This window comes from Metarhizium robertsii (genome assembly GCF_000187425.2).
Source record: "Metarhizium robertsii ARSEF 23 chromosome Unknown MAA_Scf_3, whole genome shotgun sequence".
NCBI classification, from domain to species: domain Eukaryota; kingdom Fungi; phylum Ascomycota; class Sordariomycetes; order Hypocreales; family Clavicipitaceae; genus Metarhizium; species Metarhizium robertsii.
Genome location: NW_011942171.1, coordinates 3,214,719 through 3,238,888, shown reverse-complemented (window position 1 = coordinate 3,238,888; position 24,170 = coordinate 3,214,719). Strand labels below are relative to the sequence as shown.

General features: G+C 51.8%; 9 protein-coding genes across 9 annotated transcripts; 4 read left to right on the top strand and 5 right to left on the bottom strand.

The window, feature by feature from the left end:
- Positions 1-495: 495 nt before the first annotated feature.
- On the bottom strand, positions 496-6,820 carry MAA_03454 (separin; the record flags this gene model as incomplete). The annotated part of the gene is made up of 2 exons (XM_007821452.2): positions 496-3,646; positions 3,702-6,820. 2 exons carry the CDS (start codon positions 6,818-6,820, stop codon positions 496-498), a joined length of 6,270 nt encoding a protein of 2,089 aa, XP_007819643.2.
- A 427-nt stretch (positions 6,821-7,247) lies between these two features.
- Positions 7,248-7,933, top strand: MAA_03455 (uncharacterized protein; the record flags this gene model as incomplete). The annotated part of the gene is made up of 2 exons (XM_007821453.2): positions 7,248-7,680; positions 7,740-7,933. 2 exons carry the CDS (start codon positions 7,248-7,250, stop codon positions 7,931-7,933), a joined length of 627 nt encoding a protein of 208 aa, XP_007819644.2.
- A 46-nt stretch (positions 7,934-7,979) lies between these two features.
- On the bottom strand, positions 7,980-9,176 carry MAA_03456 (NAD-dependent histone deacetylase, silent information regulator Sir2; the record flags this gene model as incomplete). The annotated part of the gene is made up of 1 exon (XM_007821454.1): positions 7,980-9,176. One exon carries the CDS (start codon positions 9,174-9,176, stop codon positions 7,980-7,982), a length of 1,197 nt encoding a protein of 398 aa, XP_007819645.1.
- A 2,067-nt stretch (positions 9,177-11,243) lies between these two features.
- On the top strand, positions 11,244-12,800 carry MAA_03457 (cation efflux family protein; the record flags this gene model as incomplete). Its single annotated transcript, XM_007821455.2, has 2 exons — positions 11,244-12,123; positions 12,184-12,800. 2 exons carry the CDS (start codon positions 11,244-11,246, stop codon positions 12,798-12,800), a joined length of 1,497 nt encoding a protein of 498 aa, XP_007819646.2.
- A 611-nt stretch (positions 12,801-13,411) lies between these two features.
- Positions 13,412-15,253, top strand: MAA_03458 (xylulokinase; the record flags this gene model as incomplete). The annotated part of the gene is made up of 3 exons (XM_007821456.1): positions 13,412-13,469; positions 13,544-13,989; positions 14,042-15,253. 3 exons carry the CDS (start codon positions 13,412-13,414, stop codon positions 15,251-15,253), a joined length of 1,716 nt encoding a protein of 571 aa, XP_007819647.1.
- Positions 15,254-15,283: 30 nt separating this feature from the next.
- On the bottom strand, positions 15,284-16,194 carry MAA_10982 (short chain dehydrogenase/reductase; the record flags this gene model as incomplete). Its single annotated transcript, XM_011412927.1, has 4 exons — positions 15,284-15,337; positions 15,396-15,569; positions 15,656-16,102; positions 16,162-16,194. 4 exons carry the CDS (start codon positions 16,192-16,194, stop codon positions 15,284-15,286), a joined length of 708 nt encoding a protein of 235 aa, XP_011411229.1.
- A 486-nt stretch (positions 16,195-16,680) lies between these two features.
- Positions 16,681-18,498, bottom strand: MAA_03459 (major facilitator superfamily transporter; the record flags this gene model as incomplete). Its single annotated transcript, XM_007821457.2, has 3 exons — positions 16,681-17,695; positions 17,760-17,997; positions 18,150-18,498. 3 exons carry the CDS (start codon positions 18,496-18,498, stop codon positions 16,681-16,683), a joined length of 1,602 nt encoding a protein of 533 aa, XP_007819648.2.
- A 2,429-nt stretch (positions 18,499-20,927) lies between these two features.
- On the top strand, positions 20,928-22,236 carry MAA_03460 (glycoside hydrolase family 18 protein; the record flags this gene model as incomplete). The annotated part of the gene is made up of 4 exons (XM_007821458.1): positions 20,928-21,007; positions 21,084-21,370; positions 21,424-21,647; positions 21,718-22,236. The coding sequence occupies 4 exons, from the start codon at positions 20,928-20,930 to the stop codon at positions 22,234-22,236; spliced, it is 1,110 nt and encodes a 369-aa protein (XP_007819649.1).
- Positions 22,237-22,520: 284 nt separating this feature from the next.
- On the bottom strand, positions 22,521-23,757 carry MAA_03461 (short-chain dehydrogenase; the record flags this gene model as incomplete). The annotated part of the gene is made up of 4 exons (XM_007821459.1): positions 22,521-22,627; positions 22,695-22,788; positions 23,012-23,605; positions 23,680-23,757. 4 exons carry the CDS (start codon positions 23,755-23,757, stop codon positions 22,521-22,523), a joined length of 873 nt encoding a protein of 290 aa, XP_007819650.1.
- Positions 23,758-24,170: the final 413 nt, after the last annotated feature.

Here is a 24,170-nt window from a genome sequence, read left to right as displayed (position 1 = left end):
ATCATAAACCCGCATACAATCCATTCATGCCTTCACAACGGATGAAGTCCCCGTGGGCCATCTCGACTGTCACCAACCTCGTCTTCTGCCCAAAGCCTCGGAACTGGTCTTAAATTTCCGGAATCCTTGCAGTGCAACTCTTGATTGTAAGGTACTACTACTATACTTCTAGCGACAAAACCTCCCCAGCATATTCGCATTAAATGACCAACAACAGTCCAGGTACGAACTCTACCCTGGAAAGATATCCACATGAAACCCTGACGGGCCAAGGGCATATTCTTGGCAAACACAAGAGCATGACGAATTGTGATTGGATCTAATATTGTATGCATCCTTCAACACCATGGCTATGCAGCACCGCCCGTTGACCTATAATCCATGGCCGCTCAGCCCTGTACATTCTTCCCAAAGCACCCATCAAACTCCAAAATAGGGTATACATGTCTCATGTAGAGAGAGAAAACAAACAGAAAAAAAAAATGAACCACCATTTCAGCCTTCACGATTGATGTATACAGGGATACCGTAAACAACAACCGCAGCTGCGTTCAGGTATTTGAATTTGCAAGCGTCTCGAGCTTTAGCCACGGCCTCGGGAAGCGAAGAACCCCTTGCCAGTCGCGGCGACGTTGGACGTGACGGTGCTTCCGAGTCGATATCATCATCACCGCTGTCCGTGTCTACGTCGTTGACACCGCCTTTCTTACCTCTACCTTTCTTCCTATCGCCCTTTTCGAATGTGCCACGAGCAAACAGTCCCCATTCTTCAAAAGTCCGGCCCGCGAAACGGTCAATGTCACGATCTGTCACATCCCAAAGCGTGCCCACCACCGCAGGACAACCTGCCATCATGTAGTTCCACACAGGGCCATAACACTCAAACTCCCCGGCTTCTGTAAGTGCCGCTGAGCTGCAGCCCATGAGAAACGTAGTTGCCCGGCATTTCTCCAGCCGTCGAACTGTCTTGCCGCGGATGTATTGCGCACCACTGCCATGTCCAAAGTAGAGCAAAATCTCTGATTTTGACAGAGCGTCTTCGAATTCAGATTCTTGCGGGGTTTTGTTGACAATCCCGTCCCAGCTCTTGAGAGTCTCGAATGTAGACTGAAAGAAAGCCTGTGTGTTCTTCAGATCAGAGGATGGATTGAGGATATAGGTTCCAGCTTTGGGAGAAACACAATGCCCCTCTTGGAGTTCGGGCTCGGCCCCCTGCGTGTTGGATTCTGTAATGAGTTGTCGTAGACAGGCAAGTGACGGAACTCGGGATAGCGCCAGCCCTTCCATGCAAGGCAGCGATTCCCACGGGAAGGCATGCAGGGCCTTATCTAAGATGAGGATAGTGTGAGAGCCTTCCTGTCGCTCTGAGCCCGCGTTCAAGGCCGAGTAATATCCTCGAAGGGCATCATATGTCTCGACAACCATGGCATCGAAATCAATCTCGTCGTATGCGTTCCTCTCCCCGTGAAACTGTAAAATATCTACGACAAAGTAAAGCAAGTCGTTCAGAGCCTCATCAAAGTCGCAGTCCGGATGAGTTGGGTCGCCAAGGCCGATGAAAAGGTCGAGAATTCTGGGATCAAGATTAACAGACGATGCTTTAGTCGTCTTCTTGCCACGTATTCGGTTTCGAGATGGAAGGCTTCCATCAAGGATTTGCTGGAAACTTTTCTGGAAGCGCGCCAATAAATCTGTCCTTCTTTGGTGCTGAGAGAAGATACCTTTGAATCCTCCCAACCAGGTCGATTCAACCGTCGACAAGAGGTCCTTCAGTCTGGTATCCAGTGCTTCGCGTTCAGCCCACCAAGCGCTTCGCTCGCCCTTTGCTGAAAAGTCACGCGCAGAATGACTGGTCTCGTTGGCAAGTTTAATGATATCGAGAAGTTCCTCACGTCCATGTTCAAAATTAAACACCTCAGCGTCAGCATCGCGAGAGTTGGCTCTCTCCAGCGGTAGGCGTAAAATGAACGGACTGTGTCCAGCCTGTAACTTGGTAATAGAAAGATCACGGGAACTGTCACTCAATGAGAGAGAAATGACGTTCCAGTTATTAGGCAACAAGTCTACATAATTCTTTTGAAACGCAGCCATATCCGGAGTGAGACTCATAATAGTTTTGCGAAGCGAGGTTGGCGGGTCGTCGGGAACAGAAGGCAGACTGGCCCCCAGGGGTCGTAACGTATTCAAAAGGGTAATTTGCTCTCGTGTCCACGTAATGTTGCGGCCCAAGTCCACTGCTACTGTGGCGAGGCCAGATGAAAGGACGGGCTTCGTCTTGGAAGCAGATGTAGCAGACAGTAGGATAATGGTGCTTTGTAACAATGTTGAAAGCCGGTGCACCATACCACTATCAGATGTCGACAAGGTAGACGCATGTGCTTCAATCAATATATCTTGAGCCTGTCGGAGGGCGTCTGCAAACGCCGGTCCAGATTTGTCTTTGGCTGTCTTCCTGTCACCGGCTGCAGCGCGTCCACGGCGGGGGGGCGACGCAACAAGGTTGTTCTTGTCCATGGAGGCCCTCCCTGCGCTGCTAGCTACGGCAGGAAACGAAATTGTAGAGTCTTGCATTACAGAAAAGACCGGGTCTGAAATCATCTGTTCCATGCTATGGCCGATGAGGGACGTTGCGGTGACAATCTGCTCCAAGGACAGAGTTCCAAATAGCTTCGGCAATTCCTTTGCCTGGTCCAAAGTTGACAAGGCGGAAGACCAATCCTTCTTTTGTATGTATCCAATTGCCCTGGAAAGAAGAACTGCGGCAAGTAATGATGATTGGTAAATATCTTTGGGGAGTTGAGCTACCGCCTCGGCTGTGATTGCCTGGGCCTTTGTTGTTGCAGGTCGCCTGGTAGGTCGCGTAACAGATGCGGGCTTGGCTTTGGCAGTTCGTGCAGTCCGTGAGGTTTTCGCGGCGGTTGTCTTTGCCTTTTCCATAGGCGCAGCCGACTTTTCAATACAAACAGAATTACCGGGATTATTGTCCATCAATCGCAGAGTCTCTTCCGCCATTGTTAGATATTCGTTAGCTTTGTCTTCGTCCCCTATTTCGGAATATAGCTCGCCAAGCTTTCGAGCAAAGTGCACACGCGAGGAGCAAATATTGCTGGGAATGTGACGCTGTGCATCCGCCAAAGTTTCAATAGCTTTTGTTATGTTTCCTGCCTTAAGATATATAGACCCGGTCCACGCGGTGACTTGCGCACAGTAGAGAGAGGATTGTGTGCTCTGCGCTATTTTCCATGCAGATTCGGCATAGTAAATGGTCTCCTGAAACATTCCAATATGCGCATACACAGATGATATATGTAAGAGGCAGCGGAGCAATGGTACTGCGAGCCCCCAAAACCGAGGGCCAGTCCTTTTGACCTGAGATGTTTTTAGGTCAAGACCAATCAAGCGGTTTCCGGACATATTTGAGTCGGGTTCTGACGATGCTGCTTCGAGCTTAGCCCAATCGTGAGACAACGTACGAACACCAGTTCGGATCGATGATAGAGCGTCTTCGATATTGCCGGTTTGTATTGAGACTGTGGACTGAATAAGGGCTGACAAAGAAATCATCAAATTGGCTTGGTACTTGGACTGTGCCCATGATGAGTACGATTGGTAACAAATGTCGTTTGCTTTATTGACATAAATCAATCTACACTTTGCTTTAGCGGTGATACTGCAAGAAATGAGGAGGACGCTTTACTCACGCTTCGTCCAGACTTCCAACACCAGCGTAGTACTCAGCTTGTGATAAGTAAAAGTCGGCGACAACCCGTTGCGATACCCCTTCATTGTGTTCAAGGAGCTCTTTGGAGACTTCGAGTGCACCGGATGCCTGAGAAAACTTGCCAATGCCGATATATTGAATAGCAAGATGGCTGCTGTGGAGAATCAAACCATCATCGAATGATCCAGAGTATTCAGCTACAGCTTTGGCCATTGCAATGGAAAGTTCCGAAATAGAAATTTGAAGCTCTGTTTCTCCCCGTAGATCAGCCAAATGGTTGAGCGTCTGCAAAAAGTCAATCAATGTCTGTGGGTTGTCGATCTTGGTGTATAAATCATCCTTGGATTGATATGATCCAAGAATCGCCTTCCAGCAAGTGATGTTACCCTTGACGACTGAAGTAGGGAACTCATTATCACTATCGGCTAGGGCGGCCAAGGAAGAATGATATGCTTGGAGGTGAGGAATAAATTGTGTGAGAGACCCATCTTCTCCTTTGTCTCTCTTCTGGAGCTGTTGAGAAACTTGACCAAGGTTCGATGTAATTTCTGCCAACTCCTCATCTTCTCCAATATTCTGATACAGCAAGTGAAGTAACACTCGGAATCGCCGGATGGGATATTTATCCAAAGAATAGATTCGAAGTAGCGCAGCCGGGCTAGGATCATGAAGGCGGAGGGGTTCCCGCTGACCTGCTGATTCAGTGCTTAAATGCATAAGATGCTCAAGTACAGCCGCTCGTTCAGCCTCAGGAAGGAAGAAAGTCCAGTCGTTCCAAGATTTATCCAGCTTAGCTATTGAGCGCAAAGTACGCGATAGGGAAGAGGCTTTATCCGTGGTGGCCCAGGCAAGAGTAGGTGGTAACGATGCTAGAGCAGCAGCAACATCAGAGAGAACGCCATCTTCGGCCATGTTAGTGCAGATGGATCTGAGAGTTCCAACGGCATCCTCACTTCGGCCAGACCCCTTGCATAGGTCGGCAAACAGCTCCAGCTTCATTGACAACTGCGCCTTATCTTTTAGGGAGGAAGATCGCTCTTTGACAGCGTCGATGGATCTGCTTAGAGACTGTAACAGCTGTTTATTGAGGTCCTTGGTTCGGTGCTTCATCTTTCGCAGCTCCATGAACTTGGAAAAATAGAGAGTGGAAATCTTAACATGGTAGCCCCCAAGTTGCTCAACTCTCGCAGGGGAGAGCAGTGGATCGCAAATGGAGTCGAGCAGTCCCGAACAATGCTGAAGGACATCGTCAATTTGGTGCCATTCGAGAGCACCAGATTGAATCCCACACTTGACTACCATTAAGGTTGCGTCTAGTGTCTGGTTTATTGATTGCATGACGGCTTGTTTTCGCTGGTCAAACTGCAAGGTTTGCTTCGCAGGAGCATCTTTTCCAGGGGCAGTACCTATCCATCGTCTCAAGAATCGTGGGTATCGAAGAACAAAGTTGTTCAATAGGGTGCTTGTTGTCTGAGGTATCGGATCAGAGACTGCCTTAGGATCCAACTCTTTCATCAACAGTCCCACGACGGATCGCCTCGTAGCTGAGAGGCTTTCTAGCAGTTCATTGAGCTCTGTGAGAGTGCCACTAAGACTACCCTCCAGACTGTCGATGACTTCTTGAATAGCCTTTTCAATGTCATCATCCAACTTTGGCTTTTTCAGAGCAGTAGCAAGAATGCGTGCGGACACAGAGCACAATACCACAGCAGAGTCCGACTCCGGGCTTAAGGTGGCCTTGAGGCTTTCAAACCAACAGCACGCACCATCGTATTGTCGCGCTGCATGAGCTGTAGATCCCAAAACTTGATAGATAGATGATAATGGTGACTTAGAAGATATTGAAGGATCCGGCTTGTGTGAGCGAATGAGCTGCATCAGTTCTTCATAGGCTGCTAGTAGGGACCGATACAGAAGTTTGTCGTCGGATACATGGCGTCTCGCGAAAGCTCGCATACAGCGGCTAAACGGGGCTAAAACATCATCGTCAATGCTGCCTTGATGTCCAGCCAACTTCCACCACCTCAATTGTGTTCTAAATGCCAAAGCTTGGAGCTCAAAGGTGCTCTGTGGGCTGGGACTTAACCGGGGCTCAACTGCCACCTCATCCTCCTGACTAGACACGCTTGGTAGCATTGATAGTAGGGCTTGTGAAAATGAAGCCATTTGACGAGCAGCTTTCTGAGTTTGCTTGTCTCCGGAATCCGCGTGCTTTAAGAGCAGATTGACAGGGGACGATACATGCTTTTCCAGCAGCATAGGTAGTAGTGCCTCGATATGAGCAGGTTTTTTCGTAGCACCAATAAGTTTGACAAGCTGGATTTGGAAAGAAGTGATGATTGGAAGCGTTTGGAGTGAAATTTTTGTCCGAAATTCGAGTAGTTCGGCGATCCGCGTAGCACCCAACTTGATCTCGGCAGACGTTGATGTAGCGACTTTCGAGCTTTCAGTACCGGTAGCAGGGTCCAATCGAGATTTTAATATTTTCAATTCCTTCAACGCCTGGTCATGCATATTCAAAGCTAGGAGTTTTCCTATAAACGCAGACATGCCATTTTCCACCTGGAAGTCGTATTGAGCCTCTTGTGTTGAAGGTTTTAGTGATCGAAGGGAAGCAAAGGCTACTCGTGCGCACTCGACAACCGCTAAACATCCTGTAGAGTGAGCAGACAAACCAACCCTGGCCTTGGTTATAGAGACATTTGGTGAGGTTGCCACACGATTCAAGGTTCTCGGCTGCATTGGTGACAATGGTGCCGATAGTGAGCGCCGTAGGGTTCGTTTCGAAGCTAACTGAGGAACATTCTCAACCTGTTTGCAAGGCGTTGATGGAGGCGCAGGTCTCGAAGCTTCCGTGAGTGCCTTTAACGTTGCATTGATGATGTGTGTTGCTAGGATGGTCCGGTCTCTCGAGTTCAATTGTTCACTACGTGAATGCGCAGCTGAAGGTTTCCTCGACGCGGTGCTGGCTTTTGATGATTTCGCCGTTCTAGTTGATTTAGCCGTTCTGGATGCCGATTTTGTTACCTGCGCAGATGATTCCGTTTCGAGAAGGAGCAATTCTTTGAGTGTTACAACAGTGGCTGGTGTGCACGCCATGGTCGATGATACTGCTGCCTTCACGGCGTCGGCCGATGCTTGTAATGAAGCCATGTAGGTTATTATGTGCGTGGCCTTCTAATCATATCGTCGCAATAAAACACCACAGGGTTAAAAGGACAAAACAAATGCAAATATCGCCCAAAAACCAAAAATGACGAGATGCAATGCCGAGTATAATGTCGAAATCTGACTGTATCGACGGTTTATGATCTAGTGTTGGTGCAGCCAAACCATGGTTAGTGTGGGTGGGGCTAAACGTCGGGAGTTGTCTGGGGCAACGCTGCAAGAGATTCACTGGCGGCGCACTTGGCCCACAATCAGCCAACATGAACCAACCTGGAAAGTCCACATGTGAGACCCCAGACTTTGATTAGCAGGAAACTTCTTTCACAACGCTCGCCGCCTAGGCAAGGAGCCTGACGAAATGTCGATCCAGCGAGTACCACTGCGATTAATCGGCCTGAGCCGGTTAGAACTAGCATCCAGGACACCAGCACAGAGAAACCTTGCCATTCGGTGGTCCAGCACAAGTCCTGCGACCATTGTCGACACTGGATTCTGGACTTCTTTGATACCCAAACCTCTGCGAAGAGAAAATCGCAAGGGAATCAAAGGGAGAAAGTCGAAAGAATGGAACCCGGCAACTTTCTTTATCGTCATGTTCCTCTTCATTGGCTCCATGTCGATTCAGATGATAGCGCTCCGCAACCAGTGTGAACGATACAATCGGCAATCAACCGTTAGAATAGGGCAGCTGAGGGAGGCCTTGAGAAAACTCCAGAATGGTGAAGAGGTCGATGTGGACAAACTTTTGGGCAACGCGGATGAATCACAAAAAGACGCTGACTGGGAAGAGAGTGGGTGTCTGCTGCTTCGCCAACAGCTCTAGGACGCTGGATGCTAACTTTGTGACCAGTGCTGAAAACCATTGAGCGAGACGAGGCGTCACAGAAAGCTCTAGTATCAGAAAATGTGAAGCAGCCGGAATCTCCTGCAAAGACTATCATGTCGGCGGCGCCAATGTCAGATACCGAGGCAGACGACGAACAGGGAAATGCCGATATGCAACCTTCGAAGCCAAAATCCGCGAATCTCGGCAATTTCTTCTAACAGTCTATATTCCCGGAAAATGTATAACACAAATAATGTAACACTATCAAGACAGCATATCCTTGAAGACGGTCGAATTCTCCAGGCGTATTTCCGTGGCTGGGTGGTGATGGGATCCCGCTCCAGTTTGTCGTAATCGAGAAACCAGGCCAGGAAGGAGTTGGTCCGTTAACAACTCAACTCTCACTCCCTGTTCACCCCCTTGTCGTGGATCTAGATCCGTGAAGAAGCGGTCCTCTCCTCTTACGCCGCCCATGTTTACAATGGCAATGGGCATTCCTCGATCTTTGGCTCGTTTGGCCAGCCGCCATGCCGAATACGTTGCGAGAGACGTCCCTAGAACTAGTAGTCTGCCAGCGCCATCGATGGCATCCTCAGAAGCAGCTTTAACGTGACGGGCAATACTTTCTCCAAACATGACAACTGCTGGCTTGAGAATACCAGCAGTACTTGGTGCCACCCAAGCTCCATCCGAATCGACTCGGACAAGTTGTTTTTGGCCGTTAGCATCTTCTGGTGGATCAGCTAAACATTTTGGACAAGGTGGATATCTAAAAGTTGTATATGGTGCTTCTGGGAGGTCGACATCGCCGTCGGGGTTAGCCTTCAAGCCCTTGAATTTCCGCTCCTCTGTACTTTCTGTATCCAAAGCACCAGAGGCAATAGCCTCTTCTAGAAGAGCCGCCCATTTTGGATTCAGACGAGCCAGCTGCCCCTGGAACTCATCTCGAGAAAACTCAGTCTTGCAGCTCGTGCAGACAGTAGATCTCAGGTAGCCATGTAACTCGAGGGAAGGTATTTGCGGATGGGCTTTAGGATGGAATGAATCAACATTCTGTGTAATAACACTCCGAATCAACCCCAAGTTTCCCAGATCTCTGATGGCATAATGACCCGCGTTTGGCGTCGCCTTGTGCAGCGTTGACCAGCCAAGAAAGCTGCGTGCCCAGTATCGCTTGCGTGCCTCGTGACTGCCAACAAATTCGTAATAATAAATGGGACGATAGGTCTTGTTCACTCTGTAGGTGCCTTTAACACCGCGGTAGTCTGCAAGACCAGAAGCAACCGATAGGCCAGCTCCCGTGAGGACAACGGTAGAGTCTGGGAGGCTGTTGGGAGGCGGCGCCTGGAAGAAGTTGGCCAGGGCAGCAAGACCACCTTGGATGGTTGTAGCAGAGGCCGGCAGGATGGTAGGCGATGCTAGAATGTCCGTGTAAGGAATACGCATACGAGGTTTCGGCATTAGAAATGTCTGGGATGCCAGTGGCTGCTACGGCCACGGCATGTGATGTGATGAATATCCCCGTCTTGACGTGGTGGCCTGTATCAAGGTGGTTTAACGCTGCAGGTACGGAGTGCCGTCGACTATTTGCGGCATCAATTGGTTCCGCCGAAGACGACCGGAAAGCGGAATTGATCCTTGGCCCAAGGCTGAATATTAGTAAGTACAGTACAGACGCTGCTCGGAATAGGGCAGCGCCGAGATGTCGGGGCGTCTGGTGAGATGGTGAGATCAGGCCACCAGATGGAGCCCTGACGAGTGTCGGGGAGTTTTTCAGACAACTGCTTCAGCGTGGTTGGCAGACAGAGATGGAGCTCCCCCACAGAAGTCGGGGTTGTCTGGTGAGTTGAAAGACGGGAAGGAGCACTGAAAACGAGTGCTTTAGGCCAGCGGTCGGCGGCTTGGTTCTGGGGGCACTCGAGCTCGAAATCAATTGAGTGGCTTGTGCCTGGTACGTTCAGGCTGAAAGTTCACAGGTTTCTGTAGCTCGGAGCTCGGACGGTGCTTATCCTATTGAGTGTGCGAAGGTGCAGGTTATGTAGCGGGCCCACTCTTTTCTGGTATCAATTGGTATATTTGATACCTACTTTTATTACGGTATAGTAATATATTTATATATATTTAAAGATAACTAATACTTATATTCTTGTATTATTTACTTAGAAAAATAAGTATCTTTTAATAATTGGCTTCTTATTGGCCCACATCCCGGTCCGCTACAAAAGCTGCACCTTCGCACACTCAATGGGATGCAATTCTTGGTGAGGTTGGCACCCCCGCGTGCCCGCCACGGATTGCCGCCAGGAACATTACGTCAACATGGATTGCAACATGGGGCATGGACTGCATTGACCTAACCTGAACCATTGCATACATATGTATTTATATCGCTTATAAAAGATGACTTGTATGAGAAGCATCATTAAATTCTTGACGCAAGTTTTCCAAGGACGCGTTCAATGTTCAGTCAACATGGAAAGGAACGTCCGAACTGGAGCGTCAACCGCCTGGCGGAGACCGAGACTGGTCCCGATGCCCGCTAAACATGGCCCGGATTGCTGAACGGTCCCCGCAAAAAGGGGCGCTACTCCCCAGCACCCCACTGTACTATGAGCCAGCTGGCCACTGTGAGGGCAGGAACAGCGATCTGAATCAGTGCACATGTCTGGTGCAGCTCGGCTGAGGCCTTGGTACTTGCAACTAGTATATTTCGGCACTCCGTGGGAAGTACAAAGGGGAAAAGAGAGAAAATCGATCATAAAACAAAAGCCCGAGTCCCAAGGCGCTCGCTCCAAATGACCGACTCGGAGCTCCTCTCAAGTGTCAGGTACGGAGTACTTTGTAGTTTCACTAGGCATCACTTGAACGGATGGCCCCATCGAATTCGTCTATTCCCGACCCGATCCGCCGCCGTTCTCGCTCGTCACCACCTCACTGCAACCAACTTTTCTTCCCTCTGTAACAAAAGCATGCTACGTTTCCCTTCCCATGCCAATCGACGTTTCGATGCCCTAGGAACAGTCACGACAGACACTCGACGGCTCGAGCTCCAACTCATTTGCTCACCTGCAGCCAGAGGTCGACGCGCGCGAAACGAGGGCCTACGACGACCGAAGGTCACTGTTGCACCGAGTTGTCGACCGGTCCATGTCTCCCCAGGCCGGGCGCTCCACCGGCCTGGCCGTGTGCACGCATGCACAAGCACGAGCACGAGCACAAGCACAAGCACAAGTACGCTCAAAGTGGTCATCGAAGCCAGCGAGGTCACCGCGGTATGTGCATAATAATAATACTGGAGCGCCCGCGTCCGCGACTCCGCCCGTGTCTGAAGTGACGCCAACGGGTGTGGCCACTAAGATCACCGGCATTAGTACTAGCACTGGCACCCGCAAAAGAAACTCCCATCCCAATGCCAATCACGGCCCTCTCCGTCGTCGCTTTCCTAGTTGCGGTTATGCAGCAGCCCACAGCCAGGGCGACAGCCTCCTGAGATTACAAAGGACACTTCGACAGCCAGCCCATTCGCAGATGACGCAGCCTCACACACGATTGTTGCACTCACGTACGTCGTTGCGGGCACAGGCTCGCTGCATCATTCAAAATCTATCACCTCTGGCCTCGGCTGTTGCTACCTCGATCCCTACGTTGGCATCGCGCTTTTCTACATCTTCCGGCCTGTCCACCGCGGCCGTTTACACCACTTCAAACTCTCTCCGCCGCCTTGCGTGCTCGTCTTCGACGGTCGATCCAACATCTGCCATCGCAGGCGCCCGTTGCGTACTCCTTCACCTCTCGCCTATCCGCGGACACATCCGCACGCTGCCCTCAGTCATGGGTCCAGCATTGAAGCAGACTCGCGACCATGGCGACCATGGTCACGGGCATGGTCATGGCGCTCATGGACATCACCACCACCACGACAGCACATACCTGACATCCGCCAATAAAAACGACCCCGGTGTAAGAATCACGCGAATAGGTCTACTGTCCAACTTGGGCATGGCAATTGCCAAGTTCATCGGTGGATGGGCGTTCAATTCCAAGTCAATGACAGCAGATGCCTGGCACAGCATTGCTGACCTCGCCTCCGATATTCTCACCTTGGCCACGGTTTCTTGGAGCTTAAAACCGCCGACGGATCGATTCCCCATGGGATTCGGCAAGGTGGAAAGCCTCGGTTCTCTTGGCGTGTCGGGCATGCTGCTGGTGGGCGGTTTCTACATGGGGTGGGAGAGCGCAATCAGCCTGTACGGCCATTTCAACCCTGAGGGCGCGCACAACCTTTTTGAGCACGTTGGCCACGCCCACGGCCACTCACACAACCCTGCCGATCTGGGAATCCCAAACATTCATGCTGTTTGGCTGGCTGCGGGCACCATCCTGATCAAAGAATGGCTCTATCAAGCGAGTATGTCACCTTCCTTTTGCGTGCGGCATTGAATGTGCAAGCAGCTAACGTAACGTGCAGCAATGAAAGTTGCGCGGGAACGCAAGTCGTCTGTCCTTGCCTCCAACGCCATCCACCACCGTGTCGACAGCCTGACTGGCATTGTCACTCTTGCCGCCATCCTTGGTGCCAATATTGTTGAGAATGCCGCCTGGCTGGATCCGGTGGGCGGTCTCCTCATTTCCATCATGGTGGTCAAGGCCGGATACGACAACACAAAGGAGGCCTTGTACGAGCTGGCAGACCGCAGCCTCGACGACGACGTGAAGAACTCTATCCGAAAACAGGCACACCGAGCATTGTCCAACGTGAGCGAGGGCCATGAAGCAGAGCTCCGTGATATTAGTGGCACCAAATCGGGACAGAATTACCTGGTTGACATGGAATTGGCCGTGCCTGGTGCATGGACGGTGGACGATGTCAAGGACCTGGAGGATGCGGTGCGCATGCAGGTCGGCGGCAAAGTGCGTGGGGTGAAACGGCTTCGTGTGCGGTTTGTCTCCCGGGATAAGCCTGTAAACGAGAGGTTTGATGAATTCATTTCAGGGCCAGAAGCATTGCAGAAGCCGGAGCTGGAGGAGGAAGAGGAGGCTGGGAATGGCGCTGTCGTTGATAAAGATGGCAAGCATAGACATTAGACTATACCACCTATGTATGTACTCGATGATAAAATACCGTACAGAGAGCGAGATGCTGGTAGAAGATAACATGAACACGATGTATATGATTTCTTTTAATTGTTGGACATGTATCCTGACAGTCGAATGCAATACCCATCCGCTCTCCTGTCACCTGTCATACTTGGCTACCCACTCACACAACCCGTTTCTCCGTCGGCTCTGGCCCGTCAATACCGATCAATTTAGCCTAAACACCCGAACTCAATTGCCGGCGGCTGTATTGATTGCTGCGAGACGTCGGAAAATATATATAGTGATATATGTTCGACGAGGACAATGCCCAGAAATCCGGAGCACGATATCCATACATTAAAAAACAACGGGCCTCGATTCCCTCATTTCCGGTCCCGGTATTCCATCAAAGACGTGGCCAAACCTGGCTTCTGGCTGAAGTCATAGACCCGCAAAATCTCTAGACGTCAGGATCAGAGCTGTCTTGCGTCGATCCGTGATGTAATCATCTCAAACACCAGACACGCACGCTTCGAACTTCTCATACACCTATACCTCAGTCTCACATCGCTGTTGTTCTCACACCACCTATTCTTCTTACTCTGGTCCATTGCATCATGAGTGACCAAGGGCCACTCTATTTGGGCTTCGACCTGTCCACCCAACAACTTAAGGGTAAGCTGGTGTCACCCTCGGGCCACTCTCATAGTAAATGTAAATCGTCATACAACTAAACTTCATCCTACCAGCAATCGTTGTAGACTCGGATCTCAAAACAATCGCTCAGTCCAAGGTCGATTTCGATGCCGATTTTTCCAAATATGGCATCCAGAAGGGCGTTCATGTGCGTCCTTCCACGGGCGAAGTCTACGCTCCGGTCGCCATGTGGATGGAGTCGCTGGACCTCGTGCTCCATCGTCTATCAAAGGAGATGCCTGTGCCCATGTCGCGGATCCGAGGTGTGAGCGGCTCGGGGCAACAGCATGGCAGTGTGTATTGGAACCACCAGGCTCACGATGTCTTGAGGTGTTTGGACGCCAGCAAGGAGCTGGTGGACCAGCTCCCGGGGGTTTTGGCCCATGAGTGGTCGCCGAATTGGCAGGATCAGAGTACGCAAAGCGAGTGTGATGCCTTTGACGCCGAGCTGGGGGACAGGGAGAAGCTGGCCGAGGTTACGGGCAGCGGTGCCCATCATGTAAGCTTGCCCGACCTGCGCCCAAACCAAAACGTTGTCTGACGATATCTAGAGATTCACAGGCACTCAAATCATGAGGATGCGCCGCGTGCGCCCCGAGGTCTACGCCCAGACTTCACGCATATCCCTCGTGTCATCGTGGCTCGCCTCCATCCTCCTGGGGGCCGTTGCGCCCCTCGATATCAGCGACGTGTGCGGGATGAATCTATGGGACATTCCAAACCAGCAGTACAGCCCGGAGCTGCTCGCCCTCTCGGCGGGCAAAGACGGCGCTGACGACCTGCGCAAGAAGCTGGGCGAGCCGCAAGTGGACGGCGGAAAGCCCTTTGGCAAGATCTCGCGGTACTTTGTGGAAAAGTACGCTTTCCACCCAGACTGCCAGATCGTGCCCTTCACAGGCGACAATCCCGCCACCATATTGGCGCTGCCGCTGCGCCCTCTCGATGCCATCGTCTCGCTGGGAACCTCGACGACTTTCCTGATGAACACGCCCAAGTACAAGCCCGACGGCTCGTACCACTTCTTCAACCACCCGACCACCAAGGGCCACTACATGTTCATGCTGTGCTATAAAAACGGTGGACTGGCGCGTGAAAAGGTCCGCGACGCACTGCCTAAGCCCGCAGACGGAGGGACCGGCTGGGAGACCTTCAACAAGGCCGTGATGGATACGCCGCCGCTGGCCATGACCAAGGAAGGAGGAGGCCAAGCCAAACTTGGGCTGTACTTTTATCTGCGAGAGACGGTGCCGAATATCCGCGCAGGGACGTGGCGATTTACGTGTGATTCCGACGGCGGGAATTTACAAGAGAGCCGGGAGGAGTGGTCCAAAGAAGTCGATGCCCGAGTCATTGTGGAATCACAGGCTCTGTCCATGCGGCTACGATCCCAGAAGCTGGTTCACAGCCCGCGAGACGGACTCCCCGCCCAGCCACGCCGGATCTACCTGGTTGGCGGGGGGTCGCTCAACCCGGCCATTGCCAGCGTCATAGGCGACGTGCTCGGGGCCGCAGACGGCGTGTACAAGCTCGACGTGGGCGGCAGTGCGTGCGCGCTGGGGGGAGCATACAAGGCGCTCTGGGCCATGGAGCGCAAGGCCGGTGAGACATTCGACCAAGTCATCGGGAAGCGGTGGAAGGAGGAGGGGTCCGTTGAAAAGGTCGATGCAGGATTCAAAGACGGCACATATCAGACGTACGGGAGTGTGCTGGGGTCGTTTCAGGAAATGGAGAAGAGGCTCCTCGCGGAGGAGCAGGGCAAGTAACCATGTTGCAAGGGGGATATCTATAGCGCACTATCGGACGTATTTACTCATGAAGCGCCTGTGGAAATCAGACCGCAGCATATCCTACACGGGCTATTAGTCACCGGTATTGCCGAGAGAAGCACTTGAAGGAGACACTCACATTGACGAATTCCTTCTTCTTGTTCCTGTCCTCCGTCCCACGCGCCTGGTTCCTAAACACAACGTCATCGTCCCACCGCCTCTTCATCGTGTAATCCTGCTTATTGAGAAGCGGGTTCCCCAGTGCAATGTTTCTCTCGCGCGCTTCCTCTTCCTCTTTTGCTCTTTCTGCGTCCTGTTCCACGAATTAGCAGCTTGCCCAGGCAAACAAAAAATATATAAAAATCGCAACAACAGCCAAGGCTGAAATATCACGCTCACCTCTCGCTTCTTCTTCTCCTCCCTCTCTCTCCTCACGCGCTCCAGCTCCCTCTGCAGCTCTGCGTCTTCGTCATCCTCACTTTCGTCGTCGCTATCCTCGTCGTCCTCCTCGCTGCTATCATCGGCGTCTATATCTCTCGTTTCTTCTAATATCCTCCGCCGCTTCGCCTCATAGTCCTCTTCTCCGTCGCCAGCCGGCGGCAGTGGTCTCTTTTCCGCGGCAACAGACACATTTTCTTGGTCGTCGTCTTCGTCGCCGGGGACAGGCGCGCCCTTCTTCTTGGAGAAGTGGACTGCTTCGGCGGCGAGCAGCTCGGCTGCGAGATCACGCGAGGGTTCGTCGTCGGCGTCGCCTCCCTGGCCGGCTTTGCGGAACTTGAGTTGCGTGTGGGCGGGCTGGAGGCGCTGGTGGTAGGCTGGGCCGCGGAGGGCTTCTTTGCCGCGCGCCTGGGAGGATGCGAGTTAGTTTGATGGTTCGGTATTCGGACTAGAGGGTATGTTCTTACAGGGTCGAATGTTGGCCTGTGTGCGGTAGTCATGGCGGCGACAGGAGAAGGAGGCTGGTTTGATGAAGTAAAGTTGGCGTTTCAATGTTGGATTTGGAGGTTGATTTTGGAGTGATGATGCCGTTGGCGCGGGCCAATCACTGCCTGACTGGGCCACGCACTTGTATCCACCTGGGAGGTGGACGGATGGCTTCAATGTTCGATTCTGCCACTTACACATCTGGGCCGTTGTCCAAGATCAAGGAATATTCATACATTTTTTTCTAGTATTGATTTTTTTTTTCAAAATGACTTGGTGTGGTATTTGATACTGCGCGCGCGTCGTCGACTACCTAGGTGTGGGTACGCATACATCATGAATGAACAATCTTGAACCGCCATGTCCTATGTACGTAAAATTTGGTCTAAAATTAGGTACAACTACAGAATACACATGACGGAGAAAGGGTCGGCAATATCCATCTCTCACATCGCGGAACATGTCAGCTCATCAATCCACGAACCTAATTCCGTGGCCGCTTATGGCCAACAGCCACTCTCGACGGCATCGTACGGCATCGTTCCATGAGACAAAAAACTGCGAACTGAGGCTGTATGCGGCGCCACGTCTTGCAAATGATATGTCTCCTCTAACAAAATAAACGAGTCGGTTGGGAGCTTGACAAACAACAATGCGATTGCTGTCACAAGCAAATAGCCACTCGTCACCACGTACGGCAAGCCCATCCAAACTCCTCCAAGCTTCATGCCAATCGAAAACATCCATGCTAGCCCCGGCGCTGCCACAAGTAGGCCCATGGTTTCTGTGATCCCAATCACTGTTTGTAGCTTCGACGTGTTTTCCGCACTTGTATGATACGCGGCCAGAGATCGACACAGTGACGGTAATCCTGCACCGAGGGTTTTGATAATTAGCCCGCTTATAACAATGGGCATGGTTGTTCCCGCAAGAAGCAAGAACCCAGCTGCCAGAGAAAACGCAGATGCTTGGGCTAGGATTCGGTCCTTTTCACCGGCCGAGAAACCCTTCACCACCACACCGGAGACGAGGAGCTTCGAGAGCCCAGGAATAACGAGCAAAACAACAAATACATTCACCATGCTCCGTACAGAGAGCAGATAGCCTGCTGCTGCCATGGACCAATCGAACCGCTTACTGACGTATTGGATAAAGAGTGCGCTGGTGGCGATTCCCACTGGGGAGGGACACAGAAATGCGAACAAGATGAGACTTAGCGATGGCTGCCTAATCATGCCGATTGCCTCTTTGATTTGATCTTTGAACTCCCAGACGTATGAGTTGACGGTGCCGTACAAGGAATCATCCCGTGATACGCTCCACTCTTCTTCCTGCTTCAGCGCGGGTAATGTCTCGGGAATGAAACCAATGACTCCCATAGCGAGAAGCAGGATGAGCAGACTGAGTGCAATGGGAGTCCATGGAGACGAGGTCCTCATGAGGGACGAGGCGGTTAGCGGACCGAATAGATTGCCAACGAGACTCCCGAGCGAGACGGTCAAGAAGGCCGATACTCTAGTACGTGAATCAGAAAAGAGTTAAGTAAAAAAAAACGCTTTCTTGATGGCGCTGGTCTTACCTGTCTGCTTCGCAAACAACATCGGCCACGACAGAGTAAATGGCCGAGACCAAAACGGTGCTTCCACCGCCGACGACAGCAAAGACGGGTGAAATGAGAATGATGTATATGGAAATTCTTTGACCTAGGGCTAGGACGACGGCTATCCATAAGCCCGACACGAAGATGCCGGCGAGGGAGAGCCACAAGACCGGCTTGCGACCTTTTCTGAATACGCCGTTAATGCCTGACTTGAGACCTGTACAACTGTCTGGCCAAGACGTAGGGATGGGATCCCGGACCAAGGGGCCCTTACTTATCTGCGTACGCACCATATGGTAATGCCACAAAAAGACCTAGGAAAATCAGGTGTCCCTCCCTCACATGTACCCCTTTACGATGTACACTTACCAACGACAGCCTCTATCATGGGCAGCAATCCATTCAAGTAGGCCAATTGCGACTGAATCTCGTCAGACTTGCACAGACTCTCGTCAATCTTGTTATGGCGCGTGGCCCCGTCCAACCGGGCCGCGTAGTACCTCTGACAGAGGTTGTCCTCGATCAATCTCGTAACGGGCACGTCGCCCAATGACCCGGAGAAGGACAACCCAAACACCATCAACGACAACAGAAAGTAAATGGTTCTCGGCCGTCGTGCCTGAAAGAATGAAGCACACCGAGGTCCTCGCTGCTGGGAGCCGCCGCCGCCGCCATCACCGCCGTCTTCGCCGGGTAAAAGTGGCGTGGTCTCGTCCATTTTGTGTCTGCTGGCGGCAGAGAAAATAACAGCAGAGAGGTACAGGAACCGACTCGAGGTACTCGGCTCTATATGGGCATACGAGAGGCCGCCATGTCGGGATATACATGCTACAAAGGGGGGCAAGTCTGCTGCTTTTACTGTCCAGGATGGTGCATCTCCCTGTCGAGGCGTTTTACATGCACATCATTGCAAGTGGCGCGTCCCGGCATTGAATATGGGCATGTTGAGATGAAACCAAGGCCATCCACGTCATGGTGTACGTGCTCCGGGTACGAGATCCATGCTTGTTGGGCCCGGCCAGCATGGTCAATTGTTCTTGATAATGGGCAAAAATAAAGCTCAAGGAACGTATTTGACGGACAGCAGTGAATAGTAGAAGGTGAACGAGTGATGTTTACTTCTTCTGCCCTTGCACAATAGACAAGTGGCTTGATTGAAGGCGGGAATAGTTACGGGTCGCAGATCCACCTCAAACAAAGACTGTATGCATGTAGATTGCGGCTACCACACCCAGATCGGACCACTGTGGCCGCAGGTTCTAACCAGTAGGAATGCTCGGGTACCTGAGCCTTCGAAACGCTGTGCGGTGATGCTACTCGGATGAAACAGTATTGTTGGTGGCACGGTGTTTGCCAAATTCGGCTTGTGAGGTTGGACATTCGTTCATGATTGCGAAGCCGGTCCCTAGCAGGGAGGGGAAGCGTGAGGCTTTTTGTACTGATGCTGTATAGATGAAATATGTTGCGTTGATAATCGGGAGAGTACTCGTAGTTTTAGACAAGTCAAAACTTGATACAGCCAAGTAGCAAGGATACCAGTCACCGGGATACTGCACACCATGGCCCAAAGCAACAACCTCAGCAAAGCAATTTGCACGGGTTTTGTGAGCTCAAAACTCAAGGGAGCTGGATGATGAATATCGTGTCCCAGATGCGTTTATTAACAAACCTCAACGTCCATGATGATGATGTTGAACTTTCAAGAGGATCCGTTTGAGTGAGGAACCGCCAGGTTTGGATACAAGGGCCTGAGGATATGCCCAATATCTTGAGGGTACACAAAATCGCGCAGCACCATGATATACCGTTTGTACTATATTTTCAGCGCAAACTTATCCATTGGCAAAGTATATTCTGCCATGTAGTGCAACTCTCTCCTCTTTGCGCCAAGATTTCCGTGCTCACCGGCGCTTCGGGATGGCGCTGATGTAGCTAGGAGCATCGACCTTTAGAAGTAAGCGGCTAAATCGATCAGTTGACCGTTGATATTAGAGATTCTATGGAGTACTGACTTGACTTGTTGGCCTTCGGCATCTGTGGATTTTCCCGGTTGGCTCTCGCGAGATGCGCTCGGTGAGGGAGATGTGATGCTAGCTCGTCCGTGCAGCTATGCAATGCATCAATCGACCATAACTTGTGCATGTACGGAGTACGGAGTAGCAGGCACGCATACCCCGGTTATGCGTCTGTGTTTCAACATGTCAAGTTAATCTGTACAATAGAAGAGGCTCAAGTGTTCTTTGGCGGATCCATGTCATTTGACTCTCCGAAAATAGTTCAAGCCTTTATGCACCATCTGCACATTCACATCTGCAAGTCGACGTGCATCAGCATCCAATGGGGGGGCCCTCGTGGGGGTTGCTCATGCCTCACCGGGAGCAAAAGGGTCAACTGGTCTTGGCAGTTGGCGCCAGCCGGCCCTTGTCTGCATGTGGTCAATCGGATTGGCTTTGTTCGCCAGGCAGGTACGGAGTAAAAGCGCACTGGCCAATCTGCTGGCTCAGCGCCCAAGCTCAAGCCTTGCATGACTGAAAAGAGGTCAAGGATCGCCAATCACCACCACATCACCTCACATCGCCAGAACAGCCATTGAGTTGGCCCCCTGTCCGGCATATAGGAGGACCCGTGGCGGAAAGCCACTCTCTATGTCCTTTCTTCGATGCGACTTGTGACTCCATACATGTATGTACCGTCCGTGTTAGTCTCCTTTATGCGCCGACCGACGCCTCCTTTCCTGATACTTTTGCGCTACTCTGTCATGATTGCGACGTTGCACGCGACAATGGCTTTCGGCTTACATGGCCCGTCAGGAGGCCCCATTTGTCCCCCATTTCATTTTGCATCGACTCAACTGCCTACCTGGGTAGTGAATCACCATCATGGTTGGGTCTCAATCTCTTTGTCCGTTTCTGTTTGTTGGGTTTCATGAGGCCTTGTCATGCGGAACCTGCAGCATTCCTTCCAGCCGCCGATTGTGATTTTCGTTCCCCCGACTGGAACTTGTAATGGCAAAAGACTCCCATCATTTAAAGGCCGCCATGTCCCCAACATCTCTATCGGCAATTTACTTCATCTTCCATCCCATAAATCTCCTCCTCTAAAAGCCACTGGTGGGCTTTCCATTACTCGAATCGGACACGGTTTATAATGCGTTCATGCATGTTTCTGCTTCTGGCGGCAGCCACTGCTGTCTCGGCGGCTCCCAGATATGTCATGTATTTTGACCAGTAAGTCCAAAGTTGGCAAAAAGAGACCCCTCGGCCTCCCTCTCTCTCTGAGCGTTGCTGACAACTCCTCCCCTAGATGGCACAAGACAACACTACCCCCCAAGGACGTGACGGCAGGCGTAAACTACGTCATCACTGCCTTTGCTCCTTCAACAACATTCAACTCTGGTAGCTCGTATCAACCTTTTATGCCGCTGGACCAGGTCCGGGCTCTTTTTGATAAGGGCACAAAGGTGTGCATGGCTATTGGCGGATGGGGTGATACCTCTGGTTTCAGTACTGGCGCTGCCACCGAGACCACGCGCAAGACGTACGCCAAGAACGTTGCTGCCGCCGTAAAAACCCTTGGTTACGACTGCGTCGGTAAGACATTTGTAGTTGCTTGCGGAGATGAATGTTTGCTTACATTGTGATAGATGTTGACTGGGAGTATCCCGGCGGCAACGGCCAAGACTATAAGCAGACTCCCAATGATAAGAAGGTTTCAGAAATTGAGACGTACGCACTCTTGCTGCAGGAGATCAAGACTGCTATTGGAGAAAAGGAACTGTCCATTGCCGTTCCTGGAAAGGAGGGTGACATGATTGCTTTCACGGCCGAGCAGGTTCCCAAGATTGACAAAGCTGTTGATTTTGTCAATGTAAGTACAACCCGCTCCGTGGTAGGCAAACAGTTGCTGGGGAATAAACGAATTAATATGTGGTTGCTAGGTCATGACGTATGACATTATGAATCGCCGAGACAACGCTACCAATCACCACACCTCTGTTGTGGATTGCGCCCATACTATTGACACTTACATCAAGCGAGGCATGACTGCCAGCAAGATGAATCTTGGATTCGCTTTTTACGCCAAGTATTTTACTACCAAGGACGGTGTCGAATGCGCCGAGCCCACTGGCTGCCCTACGGCGGTTCTCGAAGCTCCCGATGGCTCTGACCTTAACCTTTCCGGGGCTTTCACGTTTGAAATCGAAAACTACAGCAAAGCTGCGTTTACCAAAGCCCTGCAGAATGGCAAGGAGGACAAGGCCAAGGGGGGAATGTGGTACTGGGATTCGTCCACTAAGCAGTACTGGACTTGGGATGCTCCCGATCTTATTGCCCGGAAATTCAAGGAGATTGTAGCTGCCAAAAAGCTGGGCGGTGTCATGGCTTGGAGTCTGGCTCAAGATAGCCACGACTGGAGCCATTTCAAAGCCATGCAAGCTGGCGTCAAGTCACTGTGAGCTATGGTGCGGACGACATGTAGCAGGTCGCGGGATTCCCATGTTGTACAAAGGCATTTCTCTTCAGATTGTACATGAATCGAACCACGCGGTACTTGGGTTCAAGGTGTGGTGCGGATGGCAGGACCATCACAAGAGGGGATAGATAGCACCTGTAACACAGAGCAATTGATTCGATGGTGGAATATTACAATGCGCCTACCAATCAGAATCAGGAAGATGCTGACTTGCAGACTTGCATAGTCGATACAAAAACAATAATCCAAAAAAAGTCTCTCATGCTCCTAGACATACGGCTTGACCTGCTCCTCTGTCCACTCCCAATACCGCTTCCCTAGCTCGGGGTCAAACAGATCCTTGCGGGCATTAACCAGCCGCCCCCAAGGCGCAACTAAAACCCGGTTAGAAAGAAACCAATCGACACGATGGTGAATATGTAATTAAAACATGCAACTTACTAAACATGCCAGACTTTTCCACAGTAACATCGGGGTGCAGACCTGCGAACAGCTCTGTATAAGCACCAAACTTGGCGGGATACGCCATGAAATTCTACAACTCTCAGTTAGCACCTCCGTCTCTCGAGATTTCGCACGATTGATCAAAAAGCGTACTGTCCAGAAGAAATTCTGCCATCCCGGCATGGATCTCTGCAAGTCCGTCGCCAAATTACCCGGGTTCAAGCTCTAGATTTAGGGAGGAAAAAAAACTGTCAGCTTTCGTCACCCCCCTCGTCAAAGACTTTACGCGCCGATTTTCATTTCCCTGCACTCACCACGCTGACGATGCCCTCGCCCTCGGTCCTCCTGGCAAACTCAACCGCGTGCAACACATTGCCGGCCTTGCTCCTCCCATACTTGACCCAGGCGTTCTCGTCCCTGTCATAGGCCATGTTCTGGAAATCAATGACGCCGCTCGGCGCCAGGTCAATGGCACTGGAGGACACCCATACGACGCGGACCGAGTTCTTGGGCGCGGCGGCGGCGCTCTTCTTCAGCACGGGATGCAGGAGCTTCGTCAGGAGGAAGTGGCCGATGTTGTTGGTGCCGAGCTGCAGCTCGTAGCCCTGGGCGGTCTTGGAGCCCGCGGGGGGCACCATGACGCCGGCATTGAGCCAGAGCACGTCGAGGCGCGACTCGAGGCGCAGGAACCGCTCGGCGGATTGGGCAATGGTGCCCAGGTCGGCGAGGTCGAGGGGCAGGAAGACGAGGTCGCCCTTGGACTGGGGGTGCTGCTGCCTGAGCGAGGAGATGGCCGCCGCGGTCTTGTCCTCGGACCGCGCGGCCAGGTAGACTTTTGCGTTGTGCTGGTACAGGATGGAGGCGAGCTGCTCGCCTACGCCGCCTGATGCGCCGGTGACGAGGAAGACCTGCGTTTGGTGGCGGTTAGACGGACGGCGAGGCTTCCCGAGGTGTTTTGGGATGGGGGAGGACGTGTGCCGACTTTGCCTGTCTGGTCCGGTAGGTTTGCCTCCGTCAGAGGGGGCTTGGGAGGCCAGAGACTCTTTAGTGACTGGCTCATGGTGGGCGGCGAGGGAGGAGTGGTAGTTGTGGTCTTTGGTTTATTTGGCACGGGGCGGGAAAGAGAAGCTGGTCAACCCCCGTGTTTATCTAGGTTCCATGTGCCCTCCCTGGTCCCTCAACGCGGCATCGCGGGTTGTGGCGTGTGCATGCCAATTCACTTTATGGCTGGCGGGGGTCATGACCTTGTTTCTTTCGGACTTAAACCCCTATCTCCAGTCTTTAAGCTCTCTTTCAACATGGCTGCAACTCAATTCATGTGTTCGGGGTTCGGTGGCAAGACCGGCCGTCGGGTACGGGTTAGGATGCTGCGGCGGTGGCGGGCGGAGTTGAGATGTGTGGAGTTTGCCGCTGCCTGCTTGTCGGTGTTGCATAGGCACCTAGGTATGAAGTATGCGCTATACCACTGTGCTA